The sequence below is a fragment of the Archocentrus centrarchus genome, unplaced genomic scaffold (assembly GCF_007364275.1).
Source record: "Archocentrus centrarchus isolate MPI-CPG fArcCen1 unplaced genomic scaffold, fArcCen1 scaffold_76_ctg1, whole genome shotgun sequence".
Lineage (NCBI taxonomy): Eukaryota > Metazoa > Chordata > Actinopteri > Cichliformes > Cichlidae > Archocentrus > Archocentrus centrarchus.
This window is the reverse complement of record NW_022060289.1, coordinates 25,154-43,290: the sequence shown is the minus strand read 5'-3', so window position 1 is coordinate 43,290 and position 18,137 is coordinate 25,154. Positions and strand designations below refer to the sequence as shown.

General features: G+C 43.1%; 1 protein-coding gene across 1 annotated transcript; it reads right to left on the bottom strand.

The window, feature by feature from the left end:
- Positions 1–734: 734 nt before the first annotated feature.
- Positions 735–14,159, bottom strand: LOC115777803 (butyrophilin-like protein 1). The gene is made up of 4 exons (XM_030725799.1): positions 13,736–14,159; positions 8,371–8,700; positions 898–1,176; positions 735–775 (listed from the first exon to the last, which is right to left on the bottom strand). Exons 1-4 carry the CDS (start codon positions 13,803–13,805, stop codon positions 735–737), a joined length of 720 nt encoding a protein of 239 aa, XP_030581659.1. The 5' UTR covers positions 13,806–14,159.
- Between the last annotated feature and the right edge of the window lie 3,978 nt (positions 14,160–18,137).

The following is an 18,137-nucleotide window of genomic DNA, read 5'->3' as shown; positions in this document are numbered from 1 at the left end:
GATTATAAAAGAAGGACAGTCAATCAGAAGTGGATAACTTCACTCTTTTGGACTTCTCCTTTTTCCCCAACTTCACTGCAGCAGCAACGGACTGGACTTTGGGTGTGGTCGCTTCTGGCCAGGCACCAACTTGAAGTCTTTTCTTCCAAAAAGGATTTTAAACGATTTGGACAATTTCAAACCCCTTCCTCATCAACCCAGCTCATAAGTATATACTCTGTTTAAGAAGTGATTGATATATGATTGTTTTTGAGATCTGATATTTAGGAATGATTACTGCATGTAGAGCATTGATTAAGGATTGATTCAGAGCTAACTGCAAATCGCTTGAGCTAAAAACCTGCAAATAAAATTTGACTCTAAAAGGTCAGTGAAATTTGTTGAGAATTTATTTCCCTTTTAAACGGTACACTTAATGTCCAAGAAGAGTAAAAGTAAGGCAAGGTAAGCTATGTCATCAGGTTCTATTTGGACACACTAGTCTTTAGTAATCCACTTCAACTTTACTTATGTCCCTTGGGCTCACTCCGAGCCGATAAAAGATTCTGGTCGGTTACAAGTGCACTGATCAAGGGGCTGGCTGCTATAACTATCTGTACTCTGTTTTGGGTCGTCTGTGTGAGCCTTCCTGAACGATAGCATCAGAACAGAGAGGTAGCGGGGCAGATGATAGGATTATTAGCAGTTAGAGCCAGACGAGCAGCCCCGCCACAGCTTAAGTAGTGTCACAACTATCAGAAGAGGGTAAGACCCCGCTGCAGGTGTGGCCATGACCCTATGAAACGGAGGAGCTGTCACAGAGGTAAAATACCTGTGGGATCAAACACACATTACAGAGGCTGCTGTTTAATGCTATGTACAGAATAATAGAACATTACTCACAGACTGAAAGCTCACCTGGAACGTGGAACTCATCGTGGATCACATGGCTGAGCTCCTCCTGTGTGGCCACACAGAGGAAGCGGTTGGTGTTGGTCCTGGTCACCGTGGTGAGGAGGGTGATGTAGTAGAGGTCTCCTCTGTGTGACACCTGTGGCTCCTCAGCAGGAAGGAGGTTCCCATCGCTGTCCTGCCACTCTACTTTAGGCTTTGGAGAAGCACCTGGAACCTCACACTTCAGCAGAACCCCGCCCTCTGTGACATTCAGGATCCCAACAAAAGGCTTTGGAGCTGCACCTGTGAACGCAGCAGGAAGAAGGGGGGGTGTTATAGTGTTCCTGGGTCCATCTCTTCCCTGAGATGCTGCGTTTCATAAGGGTTAGAGATGGAAGTTTTCCTCTCTGAAGAACGAAGCTTTCACAGTAAGGTTCCTTCAGTGAAACGCTGCATGCTGTTAACTGGGTCAGTCAGTGTTGCACTGGTCCTCTCTGTGAGTGTGTCAAATCCTTTGATCTGTCACTCTGTTGTGATCTATAAGCAATGCCATAATCACCAATGACATCCCTACATATGAAGTGTTGTGGCTCAACAGCGCCCTCTCTCACAGGTTTTAGATAAATACCACTGAAGCGATGCCCGCCTCTGCGTGCAGGTAGGGTGATTAAAAATGTTTGCTGCTGCTGATTTATTGTCCTATGAGCCAACCTGCCTGAGAGCACTGTGTTCTTATGAAGCAGCAGCACCGAGCATGCCCTCACCTGTCAGCGTCCTCACAGCACAGAGGACCGCACTGACATCATCACTAACATTTCTCTGCTGCAGAAGGATTACTCATATTTTTTTTTTTTTTTTTTTTTTTTAAGCCTGTCATGTCTGGTAGATCTTGCAAGCAGAACTGTGATCTGAATGCGTTGTTGTGCCAAACATATTTGCTATTTCAAGATGAGCTCTATAGGTTCTCAATAGGCTCTTCTTGTTGATGTTTTAACCCTTTATTTTATTTATCTGAGTTATTTTTCCACATACTATGTAACAGCCAGAGCTGACAGGCTGAAGAAGAGGAAAATAAAGAGAAGAAAAAGGGAGAGAGAAAGGGAGCAAAAAAAAAGGGGAAAGAGCACAAGTCTATTAATCAGATAGTTCATCACTTTAACATATAAAAAAATACTATCAATACTTGCAAAAATAAATTTGTGTGTGAAAAACAAAACTAACAAAGCATGTTACGCACACCAACAATTTTGTTGAGTTGTGATTGAGTGGGCGTTTGTGTCTGTGTCATGTTTGTGTCTGTGTCATGGAACGTACTTACCAATGAGGGCAAAGCGCTGCAGCTCCACCCATCAGAAGCCAGAGGCAGGTACGGAAAGCCCCCGGAAACCCAGGCCACCAGCAGCCCACCAAGAGCCAGGAAGACCCACTCAGTCCAAAGACAACCGCACACCTACCCCAGCAGACGGGAGAGGGTGGTCTCAGACGGAGCCCCCCCAGTCGAGGAGCGAGGGCTCCAGGGAACCCAAGGCGATGAGAAGCCAGCCCCCCCCAGCGGCCCGCCCCCTGCACTGGCCGGCGGCAGGGCCCCCGGGCCCACGGCACCCAAGGACCGCCCGACCCTCCACAGAGCCCCCCCCCCCACGCCGAAGAAGCCAACGCAGCCCCGCACCGCACCCCCAAGGGGGGCAGGCCAGCACCCACGCCAGAACACCCAGCCCCACCCAGGAACCCCGAGGCACCCCCATCCCAGGGGGGTAGGGGGGAGGAGGCAACCAGCAAGGAGCGGCCAGGAGGCAAGGCACAAGGCCCAGACCCAGGTCCAGCCATACATACAAACACACCCAGACACCCGTGTACACATTTATACACAGATACTCATACATGCCCATACATACTTACCCACACACAGATATGCCATACATACACATTCACTCACCCACCCATACTCACGGAGACGGTGACAAATACACAAAGACACACATTCATCCATAGCTACCCCCCCTCTGAAGGCGGGGCAAGTGGAAACCACCCCAGGGCCAACAGCTACCCCAGGACGCCACCAGCCCGGTCCCCAAGGAACCACCCGACCCCTACCCCGGGCGAGACGCAAGAATTCGGGGTGTAAGATGACCCATCCACCCCTCCTCCTCCCCAACTTGTAGGTCTATGTGTTAATGTTTGTGAGTGAATGAGGTGTATAGGGTGCAGTTAAAATTGAGGGGACAGTTATGCCACAAGCGCCAACTGTTGGTCGTCAGTGCTTGCCCACACTGCCCCCCCAAAACCCTCCATGTCTAAAGTGCAAATAGAATTTGGGGACAGACAGTGACGAGGATCCGAGTGGGGCCACCTCAGCGGCCCATCTCATCAACCTCTGAGTAACATGCCTGCCCCAAAGGTCCTATGTGTATCAGGTTGTAAGTGTGTATGTGTTGTGAGTTATAATGACTAAAGTGCAATTAAAACGGAGAGGCAAGTGGTGGTGCAGCTCTCCACGTGGCCTCTCCATCCTACATCTGTGAGTGATGTGTATTCTGTGTGTGTGTGTGTGTGTGTGTGTGTTTGTGTATGGGGAGGGGGAGGGGGGGGGCATATGACCAGGAAGAATCCTGGAAGAAGAGAGCCAGCTGTCCGCTGGCGCAATAGGCACCCCGACCTCCCACCCCCCAGCACAGGGCAGGGGGAGGTGAGCCCGGGGCCGTGGTGACAGCATCCCGGAGCACTGCAGCACCCGAGGTTGGCGCCCTCGCCCCCACTGCAGAGGGCGGCCCGCTCCCCCTAGATGCCCATTCACTCAACAATAGACACAAACAGGCGACAGGACATATTGGCCTGGGCATGGAAATGCAGTGCCCAGTCCCCCCCAACCACCCCACCGCGGCCCCATCCCCCACCCCACCCCCCTGCAATGCAGGCACCCCAGGGCCCCAAAAGCGTAGACCGGACATCCCGACGTCAGGCCAACCCACCCCACCCGGCGGCGCGGCCGGGACAGCAGAGGCCCCCCCCGCATCAGGGGGGGCCCACCGGGAGCCGGCGCGGCCCCAGTGCCGGGGCCCCAGACCCCAGCCCCCAAGCCATACAGGGAAGACCAGCCAACCGACCGAGGGCCGGCACCACCCCCCCAAGCACCCCGCCCACACCCCAGGACCGAAGGCAGCACCATCCAAGCCCCCACCACCATCAACCAGGACAGGCACACAGACATCACCAGAAGGTCGCCCCAGGACTCCAGTCTCAGGAGGCTACCAGCTACCTAGGCCTCCGGAGTCCCCACCCACCCCCCCACAAAGCACATCAGGAGCAGAGCCCGCAGCCCACCACCCCCACTAAGTAATGGAGCTGAGCAGTGGGAACCAAAGAGAGTCAAATTCCTCCAATTTGTTTTTAGAAGAAGCAGACATTCTCTCTAAACCAGTGCTTCTCAATTATTTTCTGTTACGCCCCCCCTAGCAAGAAGAAAACTATTCGCGCCCCCCACTCCCCACTGTGACTATCCATCTCTGCATAACATTTTATCCTTATTAACATTAAAGAAAAAAAGAAAGACATATGGTCAAACTTACAAAGAATAACTTTATTAAATCGTGTTTTAAGTCTGCAACAGAAAAGATTTTAAGTGCATCATTGCCTGAAATTAAAAATAAATAAATCCTTGTTTAAACTGTAAACATGTTTGACCAACTAGACACAGCAAACACACCGGTCTTTCCTCTTCTCCAACTGTAGTGACAGTGAAGCCAAGCGCTAAATACGCTTCGTCGTATTTCCTCGTCTTAGCTTTCGGGTGACTTTCTTTTGTCTCATTATCTTTGTCTCTCTCCCCTTTTCTTTTCATCCCTGTTAAAAACTTTTTCATGTTGGGGGTTGTTATGTTGAATAACGGAGGCTATAGGCAGAACGCAGTCGGAGCTTTCTGTTGACTCAACACTGCTAACCAAGGCAAACCTGTTGTCTTGTAAGTCGTAAAATGTTGCACTGTCGCAAACGTGACAGAAGTAACAATGACAGCGCCACTGCCGCCTACTGTAGTGGATGCGCAATTACACTTTATACTAGTACGGCCCCCCCAAAAAAAGCCTGTTCCCCAGGGTCACACGCGCCCCCCCAGGTATCGCACCGCGCCCCCTTTGGGGGGCGCGCCCCACTATTTGAGAACCACTGCTCTAAACTAACATGATCTACTAATAAATTTCTGTACTGAGTAATACATAGTTTATTTTTTGTCTTCCAGTTCATGAGGATCATCTTCTTAGCGATGCACAAGGCAGTAAGAACTATGTGTGATATATTTAACTCCATAATTAATTCACTGACATCACCTAAGATGCATAGTCTGGGGGAAGTTGGGATACGACAGCTAAACCATGTGGATAGATCTTCACAAATCCTCTGCCAAAATCTCTGAACTGGTACACAAGACCACAGAGCGTGTAGATGATTATCCTCTGAATTGCTTGTACAGTGGGTGCATATGTTTGAGTGTGTAAGGCCCATTTGGAACATCCTTTGTCCAGTGTAGTATGTTCTATGGAGAATCTTATATTGTACAAGTTGTATTTGGGGTCTTTTAGTCATTTTGAAGATATTTAAACATATTTCTGTCCATAAATTTTGATCCAGGTTGACAGAAAGATCACGCTCCCATTTTGCAATTGGGAGGGAAACTGAATCATCAGTTTTTATTAATAATTTATATAATTTTGATAACAATTTTGGGGTACAGAGGTTAAGAAATTCTGTTACCCAAGTAGGCATTTCTAGATTCAATTGATTAAGGTTAAATCTTCCCTGTAGGACGGACTTAACTTGTTGATATTCCAGAAATCTACCGTTGCCAATTCTATATTTTGATATAAGTTCTTGGAACGTGATAAAATTTCCATCTTGGATAATATGTTCTAAGTTATTTATACCCTTATCACGCCATAACGGAAAATTCAGCATTTTCTTTTTCTGACAAATATCTGGATTGTTCCAAATGGGTGTTAGTTTACAGGGGATGAGTGAAGACTTAGTTATTTTTAAAAATTCCCACCAGGCTGTCAGAGAGGTATTTATACTAAGGACTTTATAGCAGTTATGATGTTTAATACTGGAACTAATGAAAGGTAAATCTGAGATTTTTATTTTTCCACAAAACGCCTGTTCTAGATCCAGCCATGGGTTGTCTAATGAATTGGATTTGATCCACTTTGAAATATACTGCAATCTACTGCTTAAGAAATAGTAATAAAAGTTTGGTAATTCTAGACCTCCACTGTGTTTTGGCTTTTGTAAAGTTTTTAAGCTTATTCTTGACGGTTTGTTTTTCCATAAAAATTTTGAGATGTTTGAATCTAGTGACTTAAACCAAGGAATAGAAGGTTTATTAGGGATCAATGAAAATAGATAATTAATTTTTGGTAAAACCATCATTTTGATGGCAGCAACTCTCCCCATGAGTGATATAGGTAAACTGTTCCAACGTGTGAGATCATCCTCTATTGTTTTTAATAAGGGGATATGATTTAATCGTACCAAGTCTGAGAGCCTGGCGGAAAAATTTATGCCTAAATATCTAATATTTCCTGACTTTAGTGGGGTCCTAGAGGTTCTCTGGAAATTACAATTCAGAGGCAAAACTGTTGATTTACTCCAATTGATAGAGTAATCAGATATAGATGAGAACTTATCTATCAGTGTGATAGTCTTCAAAAGAGAGCCTTGTGAATTCCCAAGGAAAAGTAATACATCATCAGCATAAAGGCTAAGTTTATGGTCCATATTTTCAGTTTGAATCCCTTTAATATTTACATTTTGACGGATTGCTGCTGCTAGCGGCTCAATGAAAATTACAAAAAGAGAGGGAGAGAGTGGGCAGCCCTGCCTAGTGCCCCTCTGCAGACTGAAACTTTGTGAAATGAGATCATTTGTCCTAACACGCGCATTCGGAGAGCTGTGTAGTGTTCTGATCCAGTTTATAAAGGATGAACCGAATCCAAATTTTTGCAGAACTGCTAGTAAGAATTTCCAATTTACCCGATCAAATGCCTTCTCTGCATCTAAAGACACGATTGTCGTCTCTAATTTGTTAATAGAACAATAGTCTATTATATTTATCAGTCGACGTGTATTATTGGCTGAGTGCCGACCCTTGATAAAGCCTGTTTGATCTGGATGTACAATAAATGGAGTAATACTTTCTAATCTTTTGGCAAGGGCTTTGCAAATTATTTTAAGATCTACATTAATGAGAGAGATTGGCCTGTAGCTGGATGGGAGTGTGGGGTCTTTGCCTGGTTTAAGAAGCAGGCTAATGTTAGCAGAGTTTAAGGTTGGAGATAAGATGTGGTCATTCTGAATCTGAGTTACCATTCTGAAAAAAATGGGAGCTAGCTCAGACCAAAATTCTTTATAAAACTCGGCTGGAAAACCATCTGGGCCTGGGGCTTTATTATTTGGGAGATGCTGTAGGGCTTCACTAAGTTCAGACAATGAAAGAGGTAAATCCAGAGCTGCAGCCTGGCTGTCATTTAGCTTTGGTAGATTTATATTATTAAGAAATTCTTCAATTTCAGTATCAGATGGGTTAATCTGTGGTGAATATAAGGCTTCATAGAAGTCTTTGAAAGAGTTATTTATTTGTTGTGGGTCATGAGTAATAATACCAGTCGAGTCTTTAATAGAAAAAATAGCTGTTTTTTCTTTATTCAGTTTTAATTGCTTGGCCAGGAATTTTCCAGATTTATTTCCATGCTCAAAGTTTTCCAAACGCAGCCTCTGCAACATAAATTGTGTCCTTTTATCAATTATTTCATTTAGCTCCAGTTTCAGTTTCCTCAGGCTGATAATTGTATGTTCTTGTGGTGAAGCGGCATAGGCAGTTTCTAAAGATTTAATTTTTTGTTCTAATTCTAACACAAGTGCTTTTTCTTTATTTTTCCTATGCGAGCAGTAAGATATTATTTTGCCCCGCATTACTGCCTTTCCTGCTTCCCAAAGAACACATGGTGATATTCCTGGAATATCATTATATTCTAAGTATGCTGACCATTCCTTTTTGAAATAATTAATAAAATCTTCTTCTTTAAGTAATGATGTATTAAATCTCCAGTTCCTGATTGGTGGTGTGACTCTTTTCTGTGTCAGAGACATAGACACCGGTGCATGATCGCTAATAGTGATAGGGTGAATCTGAGTGTCTGTGATATCCATCATTATGGAGCTGCTAACTAAAAAGTAATCTAAGCGGGAATGAGATTTGTGTACTGGTGAGAAATAACTATAATCTCTCAAAGTAGGGTGATGTGAACGCCAAGCATCGCAAAGTCCAAAATCCTTCATGTACTGTTTAAGAATGTCTGCAGACTGCCAGTTCCTCTGACTCACTGCTGTACTGAGCCTGTCAATATCTGCATTAAGTACCAGGTTGAAGTCTCCTCCTATTACAAGTGTGGTGTCAGAGTGATCTGAGAGTGAGGTGAAGAAAGTATGAAAGAAGGAGGGGTCATCAACATTTGGTCCATATGTTACACGTTTCTCTCTGATGAAGTGGAAAAGCACAGGTGTAGTCTCCACTGTCAGCCACCCTGGTGTTTCTGATGGTTATGGAGGCGTTACCGAACTGCAGCCGGTCTGCAAAGTGAGAGACCCGTCCTCTGAAGAGCTCGTCCTGACCTGGAAGGCCGTTATTGAAATGAAGGCCGGCATCATACACGAACACCTCCCTCTGATCGTCTTTCTTCCAATCAAAGCGCTTCTGCCCGAGGCTCTCCTGGGTGCTGAGGGAGCACGGTAACATGATGTAACTTCCTGCAGGTACAACCACAGTGACGGGTCCTGGGCCTGAACAATGAAGCATAACTTCAGAACAAAACAACATATACAGATAATACAGAGGAAGATGTCCCAACAAAGAGCTCATCAATAACACTTCATCTCAGCTGAAACAGCGGTTCATTAGAAACATTAGAATCCAGTTTTATTAATGGCTCTGTTTCATATTGAAGTGGTTTTACCTTCAGACGGTGGCTCTGGGAATGCCCTTAAACTCTTCTGATCTGGTAACATCTATCTCTGATAAACAGTGGGCTCTTGTTTTAATCAGGCTGTATTCATTGTGTATTCATTCATTAGATTATTGTAATTCAGAGTGCTGCTCAAACTTCATCTCACTAACACCAGGCTAGCTAGAATATTTTGGGGGCGGTCCAATGCCTGTGCCAGATGTGCCAGATGTGTTCTGGTGCTGCCCCAAACCGTCAGCCTTTGGCTCTGATATTTCCATGACACTCACTAGGACTGACCTTAGATTCAGATCGTACTGTAGCTCTGTTTGGAGTTCCTCTCGACCTCCAGCAGCAAAACAACGTGTGGTGACCTTTTGCATCCTGCTGGGTGGGTGTGCGATTCTTTTGCAGTGGAAATGGTTTTCTCCTCCACCCATAACTGGTATCTCTGGGAGATCTTAAGTTGTATTAAGTTAGAGAAGTAACCCTCATTTAGGTCAAGGTCATTTAACCAAACATGGCTGCATCGGGAAGAGCAACATCACTCCGGAGCAGGGGGACAGGTGAACGAGCGAGATTATTACTATTGCCTACTTATTTGTTCCATCCATCCATCCTCTTCCACTTATCCTGTTCAGGGTCGTGGGGGCCTGGAGCCTATCCCCCTATCACAGGGCTAAAGGCAGGGTACACCTGTACAGGTCTCAAAGGCAGGGCCAACACAGAGAGACAGACAACCATCCACACCTGTGGGCAATTTAGAGTGACCAATTAACCTAACCCCAGTAACTTTGGACTGTGGGAGGAAACCCACGCAGACACAGGGAGAACCTGCAAACTCCACACAGGGAGGCCCAGGCCAAGGTGGAATCGAACCGAGGACCTTTTTGCTGTGAGGCAGCAGTGCTAACAACCATTGTGCCACTGTGCTGCAGTTTATTTAATTTGATGGGTTTTTTCTTGCTGTATTATAGATTTTACTTAATGTATGAATAGGTATATGTATGCAGGTGTGCATGGGTTTGTATAGAGCTGTATGTGAGTGTATATGTGGGTGTGTTAATGTATATGTGTGTCCCAGCGTTGCATCTTTCAATTGAACAAACTTTCACGTGTCTCGTGTCTCAGTTATGTTTAAGAACCCTTTTCCTTTTATGGGGGGGGGGGGGGGGGGGGGGGGGGCTTAAGTGCTTCTTTATGTTGACGACCTGCACGTGGACTTTTCTGGATGTCTTGCTGCTTCATAGTTATGTCATTATTTTGTAACACACAAATGTTTCAATAAAGAAAATGATTAGAAATCATTTTAGAGCGCAAAATTTTGAGTCACATGACCAAACCATTTAAGGAAGTCAGCGTGAGTATTTTTATTTGAGCTCCTTTAATCTCAGTGCTCTGTGTGTGTGTGTGTGTGTGTGTGTGTGTGTGTGTGTGTGTGTGTGTGTGTGTGTGTGTGTGTGTGTTATTTCTGTCATAGAAGCAGCTGAAGTCATCTGTGCTTCCTGCTGTCAGCCTTCCGGGTCAGACTTCTCGGCACAAATCATCAATAACAAAATAAACAACTCTTTGTCATTATTATTGTCATTATTATTGTTATTATTATTGTCATTATTATTGTTATTATTATTGTTAATATTATTGTCATTATTATTGTTATTATTATTGTCATTGTTATTGTTATTATCAGGGTTATAATAGTTTTGGATTTTACATTATAGTTTAGTTTTAGTTAGTTTTTACTTTTTTTTCTCTAATTCAGTTAGTTTTAATTAGTTTTCAGAGTGGTTTTGCTCGTTTTTATTAGTTTTTATTTTTGGTTTCATGCTTAGTTTTAGTTAGTTTCAGTTAGTTTCAATATTAGTTTTAGTATTTTCATACCTAATCAGGTGCAAGATTCAAGGCGCAAAAGTGACTATTGTGTAATGAAAACTTGACAAAAGATACAGTTTAAAGAAATATAGTCAACAACCAACTGTTCACAAGACAGGCTAAATTTGTGTAATATTAAGGACACACATGAGCATAATCAGGGAGAAACAAAGAAAAACATGAACTCCCAAACTCAATAAATTCTACAATAAACTCCACAATAAACTTCAGCATCAGTGCAGCAGATTAATAACGCCTACATGTGGTGTTAAACAAAAACAAACTCTTTGAAGGAGTCAAAGCTCAAATCCAGCTGCATCCTGATGTTCTCACCACCTGATGCTGCTTCTGTTTTGGAGCTAGCTTGGTTAGATGCTGCTAATTAAACCTGCAGGGTCTTTGCGGCCTCTGTACACAAGCTACAGAAGTTGCCGACCTCATGTCCGCATTTATGCTTGTGTAGCTGGATTGTGTGTGTTAATTACCTTGTGGTCGTGTGCAGGTGTTTGTACTCAAAGAACCTCCATACGGGACTCTGCAGACCGCAGCCATTACTTTGCGGACCAGCGCGGTGAGCGCACGCACATGCGCACTCACACACACAGTTGTCCTGTGGCGCTCCCAGCTTAAACTCGGAGAGCGGAAACAATGATTTCATATCAATCCACAAGGCTTAAAAAACCCCCCAAAAAACAAGTAAATGAAAGTAAGTTTATCGATTATTTCAGTTAGTTTTAGTTAGTTTTGTAAACTCACAATTCAGTTTTAATTAGTTATCGTTTTTTCCTTTTAATTATAGTTTTTATTTATTTCAGTTAACGACAATGTTTTTTCAATTTCAGTTTTCGTTATTTCGTTCGTTTTCGTTAACTATAATAACCCTGGTTATTATTATTGTCATTATTATTGTTATTATTATTGTCATTATTATTGTTATTATTATTGTTATTATTATTGTCATTATTATTGTTATTATTATTGTCATTATTATTGTTATTATTATTGTTATTATTTCCCTCCACACAGAAGACTGTGTGGGTAGCAGCTCTGCAGGTGAGTTTGATCTCAGAGTTTCTCAGTTCTTATTATCAGACTGGAAGCTGAAGGTTTAACTCCACAACCTGCCGTGAGACCGGGCTGCCAGTTCCCAGCACATCATCATCATCATCATCATCATCATCATCATCATCATCATCATCACCACACTTTATCTCTGAGTAATGACCACATGTCATCACAGTACAGAAACAGCATTAGTGAAGGTTACAAATGATCTTCTTACAGCCTCTGACAGTGGACTCATCTCTGTTCTTGTCCTGTTGGACCTCAGTGCAGCTTTTGATACTGTTGACCATAACATTTTATTACAGAGATTAGAGCTTGCTATAGGTATTAAAGGTACTGCACTGCAGTGGTTTGAATCATATTTATCTCATAAACTCCAATTTGTTCATGTAAATGGGGAGTCTTCTTCAGACAGTAAGGTTAATTATGGAGTTCCACAGGGTTCTGTGCTAGGACCAATTTTATTTACATTATACATGCTTCCCTTAGGCAGTATTATTAGAAAGCACTGCATCAATTTTCATTGTTATGCAGATGATACTCAGCTTTACCTATCAATGAAGCCAGATGACACACATCAATTAGTTAAACTGCAGGAATGTCTTAAAGACATTAAGGCCTGGATGACCTCTAATTTCCTGCTTCTAAATTCAGATAAAACTGAAATTCTTGTTCTCGGCCCCACAAATCTTAGAAACATGGTGTCTAACCAGATACTTACTCTGGATGGCATTACTTTGGCCTCCAGTAACACTGTGAGAAATCTTGGAGTCATTTTTGACCAGGATATGTCCTTCAATGCACATATTAAACAAATATGTAGGAGCGCTTTTTTGCATTTGCGCAATATTTCTAAAATTAGAAACATCCTTTCTCAGAGTGATGCTGAAAAGCTCATTCATGCATTTATTACTTCTAGGCTGGATTATTGTAATTCATTATTATCAGGCTGTCCTAAAAGCTCCCTGAAAAGCCTTCAGCTGATCCAAAATGCTGCAGCTAGAGTACTGACAGGGACTAGAAAGAGAGAGCATATTTCTCCCATATTGGCTTCTCTTCATTGGCTCCCTGTTAAATCTAGAATAGAATTTAAAATTCTTCTCCTCACCTACAAGGTCTTGAATAATCAGGCACCATCTTATCTCAAAGACCTCATAGTACCATATCACCCCAACAGAGCACTTCACTCTCAGACTGCTGGCTTACTTGTGGTTCCTAGGATACTTAAGAGTAGAATGGGAGGCAGAGCCTTCAGCTTTCAGGCCCCTCTTCTGTGGAACCAGCTTCCAGCTTGGATTCGGGAGACAGACACCCTCTCTATTTTTAAGATTAGGCTTAAAACTTTCCTTTATGATAAAGCTTATAGTTAGAGCTGGATCAGGTGACCCTGAACCATCCCTTAGTTATGCTGCTATAGGCCTAGTCTGCTGGGGGGTTCACATAATGCACTGTTTCTCATTCACCTTATTTACTTTGTTTATACTCCACTCTGCATTTAATCATTAATTGATATTAATCTCTGGCTCTCTTCCACAGCATGTCTTTCTCTCCCCTCAGCCCAACCGGTCGCGGCAGATGACCCCCCCTCCCTGAGCCTGGTTCTGCTGGAGGTTTCTTCCTGTTAAAAGGGAGTTTTTCCTTTCCACTGTCACCAAGTGCTGCTCATAGGGGGTCGTTTTGACTGTTGGGTTTTCTCTGTATTATTGTAGGGTCTTTACCCACAATACAAAGCGCCTTGAGGCGACAGTTTGTTGTGATTTGGCGCTATATAAATAAAATTGAATTGAATTGAATTGAATGTACAGGAGTCAGTGGTCTGGATCTGAGGTATTTAAGAGGTTTCCAGCATTTAGAGTCTGTGTGAATTCTAACAGAATCAGAACATCCTGTCAGGAAGATGCTGATACATTCAGAGGAGGATGAAGGTGATTTCTTACCAGGTGCTGCTGTGACTGAAGACACAGTCAGAGGAAAGAGGCACAGAGAGAAAAGCTCTGATAAAATCATGCTGCTGGATCAAGTCTGTTCTTCGCTGCGTCTGTAACAGATCCAGAAGGTTAGAAGGTTCCTGCACCATCAGGCAAACCTGAAACCTGAACCAAATCCGAGCGTCCGCAGGTCTCCCACACCGGGACGGTGACACAGGCGGGAGCAGGAACGGACGAGTCTTCCTCCACACAGGCTGTAAGGAGGAAGGAGGATGCGTGTGTTTGACCTGACTGAAGTCATGCAGCACAGACTCACTGCAGTTCACCAAACTGTGCCATTAACATGAATCCTTTAGTAATAACATTAACAAAGATTTGTCTCCATCCTGTCCTCTGTCTGTGGATGAGAGAGCCGCCTGTTCTCAGAGAACTGCACCCACTGTGGGAACAGCGTCACCTCTCCTAGAAGTTCCTGTAGGAGAGCCTCGAACATGTGCAGGCCTGTTTCAGGAATGACTGCAGGGCCTCACCCATCAACACAGGAAACACACAGAAATCTGTGGCTGTGTGCTGGGATGGCAGACTCTGCAGCATCTACTGGAGCTGCACTGAACACTGTAAGCAGGCAACAGGCTGCTGCAGTCCCAAACTAGCTGTTAGCTGACCTTTGATGACTAAAGCAGGAGATGACAGCTGGAAGCCTCTCAGCATTCTGGCACACCAAGCAAAGTGACTCTGGATCCAGAGATATCACCAACTCTGTACTCTGTAAAGCCCAACATCCTCCATAAAAGCTACTCAGATATGAACCAGTTACTGTTGCTCAGCTCTTCCTGTCAGCAGTAACTCAGTGAAACATCTCTGCTGTAAGAGAGCATCAACTTCTCAATACTCACATTTTTAAAAGTAATTTCTGTATTTATTTCTAACCAGCTGGTCCAGACCGGACCAGCTCCTCGGTGCAGAAATGTTGGCACACAGATTACAGTCTGATCGTGTGTGTATAAACCTGTCCACACAATCAGTTTCCTCCATCCTCTCCTCCATGGGTGAGACCAAGGAGCTGTCACAGGGACAAGACTGTAGACCTGCACAATGAATTACCATCAGCAAGGAGCTCAGTGAGAAGGTGACAACTGTTGGTGTAGTTATTTAGAAATGGGAGAAATATGAAAGGGACCACAGTCTCCAAGAGCACCATCTGTGACACACTGTAATGGACTGAAATCCTGCAGCACCCACAAACTCCCCCTGCTCAGGAAGCCACGTGTACAGACCCATCCTAAACCTGCCAGTGAACATCTGAATGATTCAGGGAGGGTTTGGGAGGAAGTGCTGTGGTCAGAGGAAACCAGTCGAGCTCTTTGGCATCAACTCGACCCGCCGTGTTTGGAGGAAGAGAAATGCTGAGTCTGACCCAAGAACAGCATCCTCAGAGTGAGCTCAGAGGTCGAGACATGATGCTTTGGCTGTTTTCCTGCTGAGGGGACAGGATGCCTTCACCACACTGAGGGAACAATGGACAGGACCATTTACTGTAAAGTCTTGGAGGAGAACCTCCTTCCCTCAGCCAGCCAGGAGATGAGTCATGGACGGGTCCTCCAGCATCACAATGACCCACAACATAGCAACAAAGGAGCAGCTAAAGAAGAAACACATGAAGGTCATGGAGTGACTGAGCCAGACTCCAGACCTCAGTCCTACAGGGAGGACCTGAAGCTTGGAGTTTCCAAGCAGCAGCGAAGAATCCTGAAGGATTCAGAGAGTTTGTGTGAAGAGCAGTGGTCCTGAATCCCTCCTGAGATGTGAGCAAACCTGGAGACCAACTCCAAGAGTCTCACTGCTGTGCTCACCAACAAGAGTTTCTCTGCCAAGTACAGTCATGTTCACTCAGTGACATACAAACCAGTTCATAACTTTTATGGGTTTTTCCTGCATTTTTGGTTCATATTCTGTCTCTGCATTAAACTAAAATAAAATTAGAGACGGTTCATTTCTGTGTAAGTGAGCAAACTTACAGCTGGGGGTTAAACTATTATTCTCTCTCTGTAGAATAAAACAGTTTGGGATTTTTTTAATAGTTATTTAACAACTAATCTGCTTTCCACAAAATATATTTAACAGCTTCACAAAGATCATATTTTTACGAGTTTTTAGAGATTTTTATAAAGATTTTTTCTATTACGTAGATGCAATAAATTCTGTATTTAAAGTATCAAACTTCAGTTTTTATCTTTTAAAGTCTTTTAAATTCTTTTAAATTCAGATTATTTGTCAAAGATAATTCAAAGTAATTTGGGGTTAAATTTTGAATATCAGTCACTTAAAATGAGTTCATCTCCAAAGTCAAAGAGCATACAAAGTTTAATAATTCATGTTATTAAACATCAGTAACAGCAGTAGTATTAATAGTGGTTGTGGTATTTTCATCATGAGTCAGCGATTGATGAATATCAGTGAATCAGACCTGCTGTTACAGCTTATTCAGAGTCTTTAATTCTCTGACAAACCCTTTAAAACGGATTGAGTGTTGGTCTTAAACATGTGCAGCCCAACGACCTGAGGGCCTACAGCCCGTATGTGCAGAAATAATGTGGTTAGGCAGAGAGATGGCAGACTGAGACAGGCAGTATCCAGCTGAATTATAGCACAACAGAGTAATAATATTTAAGTAAGCAATGGGCTGCTGCAGAAGATGGCAGCTGAAAGCTCTTCACTGTCTTTGTGTGAGCACCTCAGACACAGAAAGTTAAAAGTGGAAATAACAGCAAAATAATGCAAATTTCAGAGAAGGAGGAGTTCAGTTGTCGTGTGGTCCAGATGGAAAAAAAGTGCTGAAATGGCCCTTTATTGAAGTTTCACAAATCAGATCAAGGATTCACAAATCATACAATTGGTTTTAAATACTCTGCTATTAGTCCAGAATAATCTAGTCCAGGTTTGAAGTGTATAGGTGTTGTAGTTTTGGAGCTGGATCAGTTCTAGTGTGATCCAGATGCAAAAAAGGTGCTGAAATCGCCCTTTATTGAAGTTTCACAAATCAGATCAAGGTTTCACAAATCACACACTTGGTTTAAATTATTCTACTATCAGTTTAGAATAATCTAATCCAGGTTTGAAGTGTGTAGGTGTTGTAGATTTTTAACTAGAGCAGATTAAAGATGCTGAAGGTAGCGAAAAATTAAGTGGAATGGCCCTTTAGCCATTTCCCGAATCGGAAGCTGCAATCGGAAACCAACTTCAGCTTCGTCCTGTCAACGTAGTCAACAGGATTTATGAAACGGTTACATAAAATGGACAAATGAGCAGTTTTTCAAGTATCTTTGTGACTCTGTATTATTGTAGCTACATAATAATTAACCACGCCATTTTGACCACTTTAAATATCTTTATAGAGGTGTGATGTTATATTTGTATTATATTTGTATGTTGCAATTTTCTGCTGTCCTCTTGGCCAGCTTTGCCTGAAAAACACTTAATGTCAATGATAGTTTTATATATTATTTTATGACCTCATGGGCATGTATATTTTTACCTCATTGTCATACTGGGTCATTTCCAGTTCAGGTCCATTCACGACACAGATCAGCCACAGCTCCCTTCTTGTTTTTGATCCATTTTACATCCATATCTTTAAATAATGCTGCTTTCTTTCACTCTCTCACACGCCGTTTATCGTTCATTGAAAACTTTTAACCGCGTTTTCTCACCGTTTGAAGCGTGTCTTCTTTTTCTTCTTCTTCTTCTTCTAGTTGGTTGACAAATGACCTTCCCGGTGTATTACCGCCGCCTACCGGACTGCAATGCGAACACGAGCTTGACACAGTAAATGAGAGTGCGGAAGGAACAGTGGTGGAATGTATAGCTGAATTTATTCAAGTACTTTACTGAATTACAGTTTTGTTTGTACTCTAATTATTTCTTCTATTTTCTACTCCACTATATTTTGGATACAAATATTGCACCAGAGTTTCAGGTATTAGTTTCACCACTTTGTAAAACGTTATTTGGTGCAGTGTAATAATATGATTATTTGAGAGCATTAGCCTGAAAATTGTGTCCAATGTTTTATTACACCAATTTTTCTAAACTGTATTTATTTCTGTATAAATATGATGAATATATTTCTGAATAAATATGTAAATTCAACTCTGATTTTACATATCAACATCAATTATGAATTCTACAAGGGGAGATGCTGTGAAATCGCGAGACTACCAGTGCGAGATTTGAGATTCAAAGTTGCAGCGCCAGCTGCACGATCAGACCTTTAACTGGGGATGGGAAGCTCGACACTGAAGTTTCGACAGTGTGTCGAGCTTCCGAAACGCAGGTGTTTCGAAACAGTGCTCCGAAACCTGGTTCAAAACACCTACATCACGTGACCGTGGCTAAGCGAGGCTTCGGTGCG

Coding starts and splice junctions, on each gene's coding strand:
- LOC115777803 (XM_030725799.1), bottom strand. CDS start 13,805: ATGATTTTATCAGAGCTTTTCTCTCTGTGCCTCTTTCCTCTGACTGTG. Junction 1,177..8,370: donor GTGTAACATATGGACCAAAT/GTTGATGACCCC, acceptor CTGCGTTCACAG/GTGCAGCTCCAAAGCCTTTT. Junction 776..897: donor CGATGAGTTCCACGTTCCAG/GTGAGCTTTCAG, acceptor TCCGTTTCATAG/GGTCATGGCCACACCTGCAG.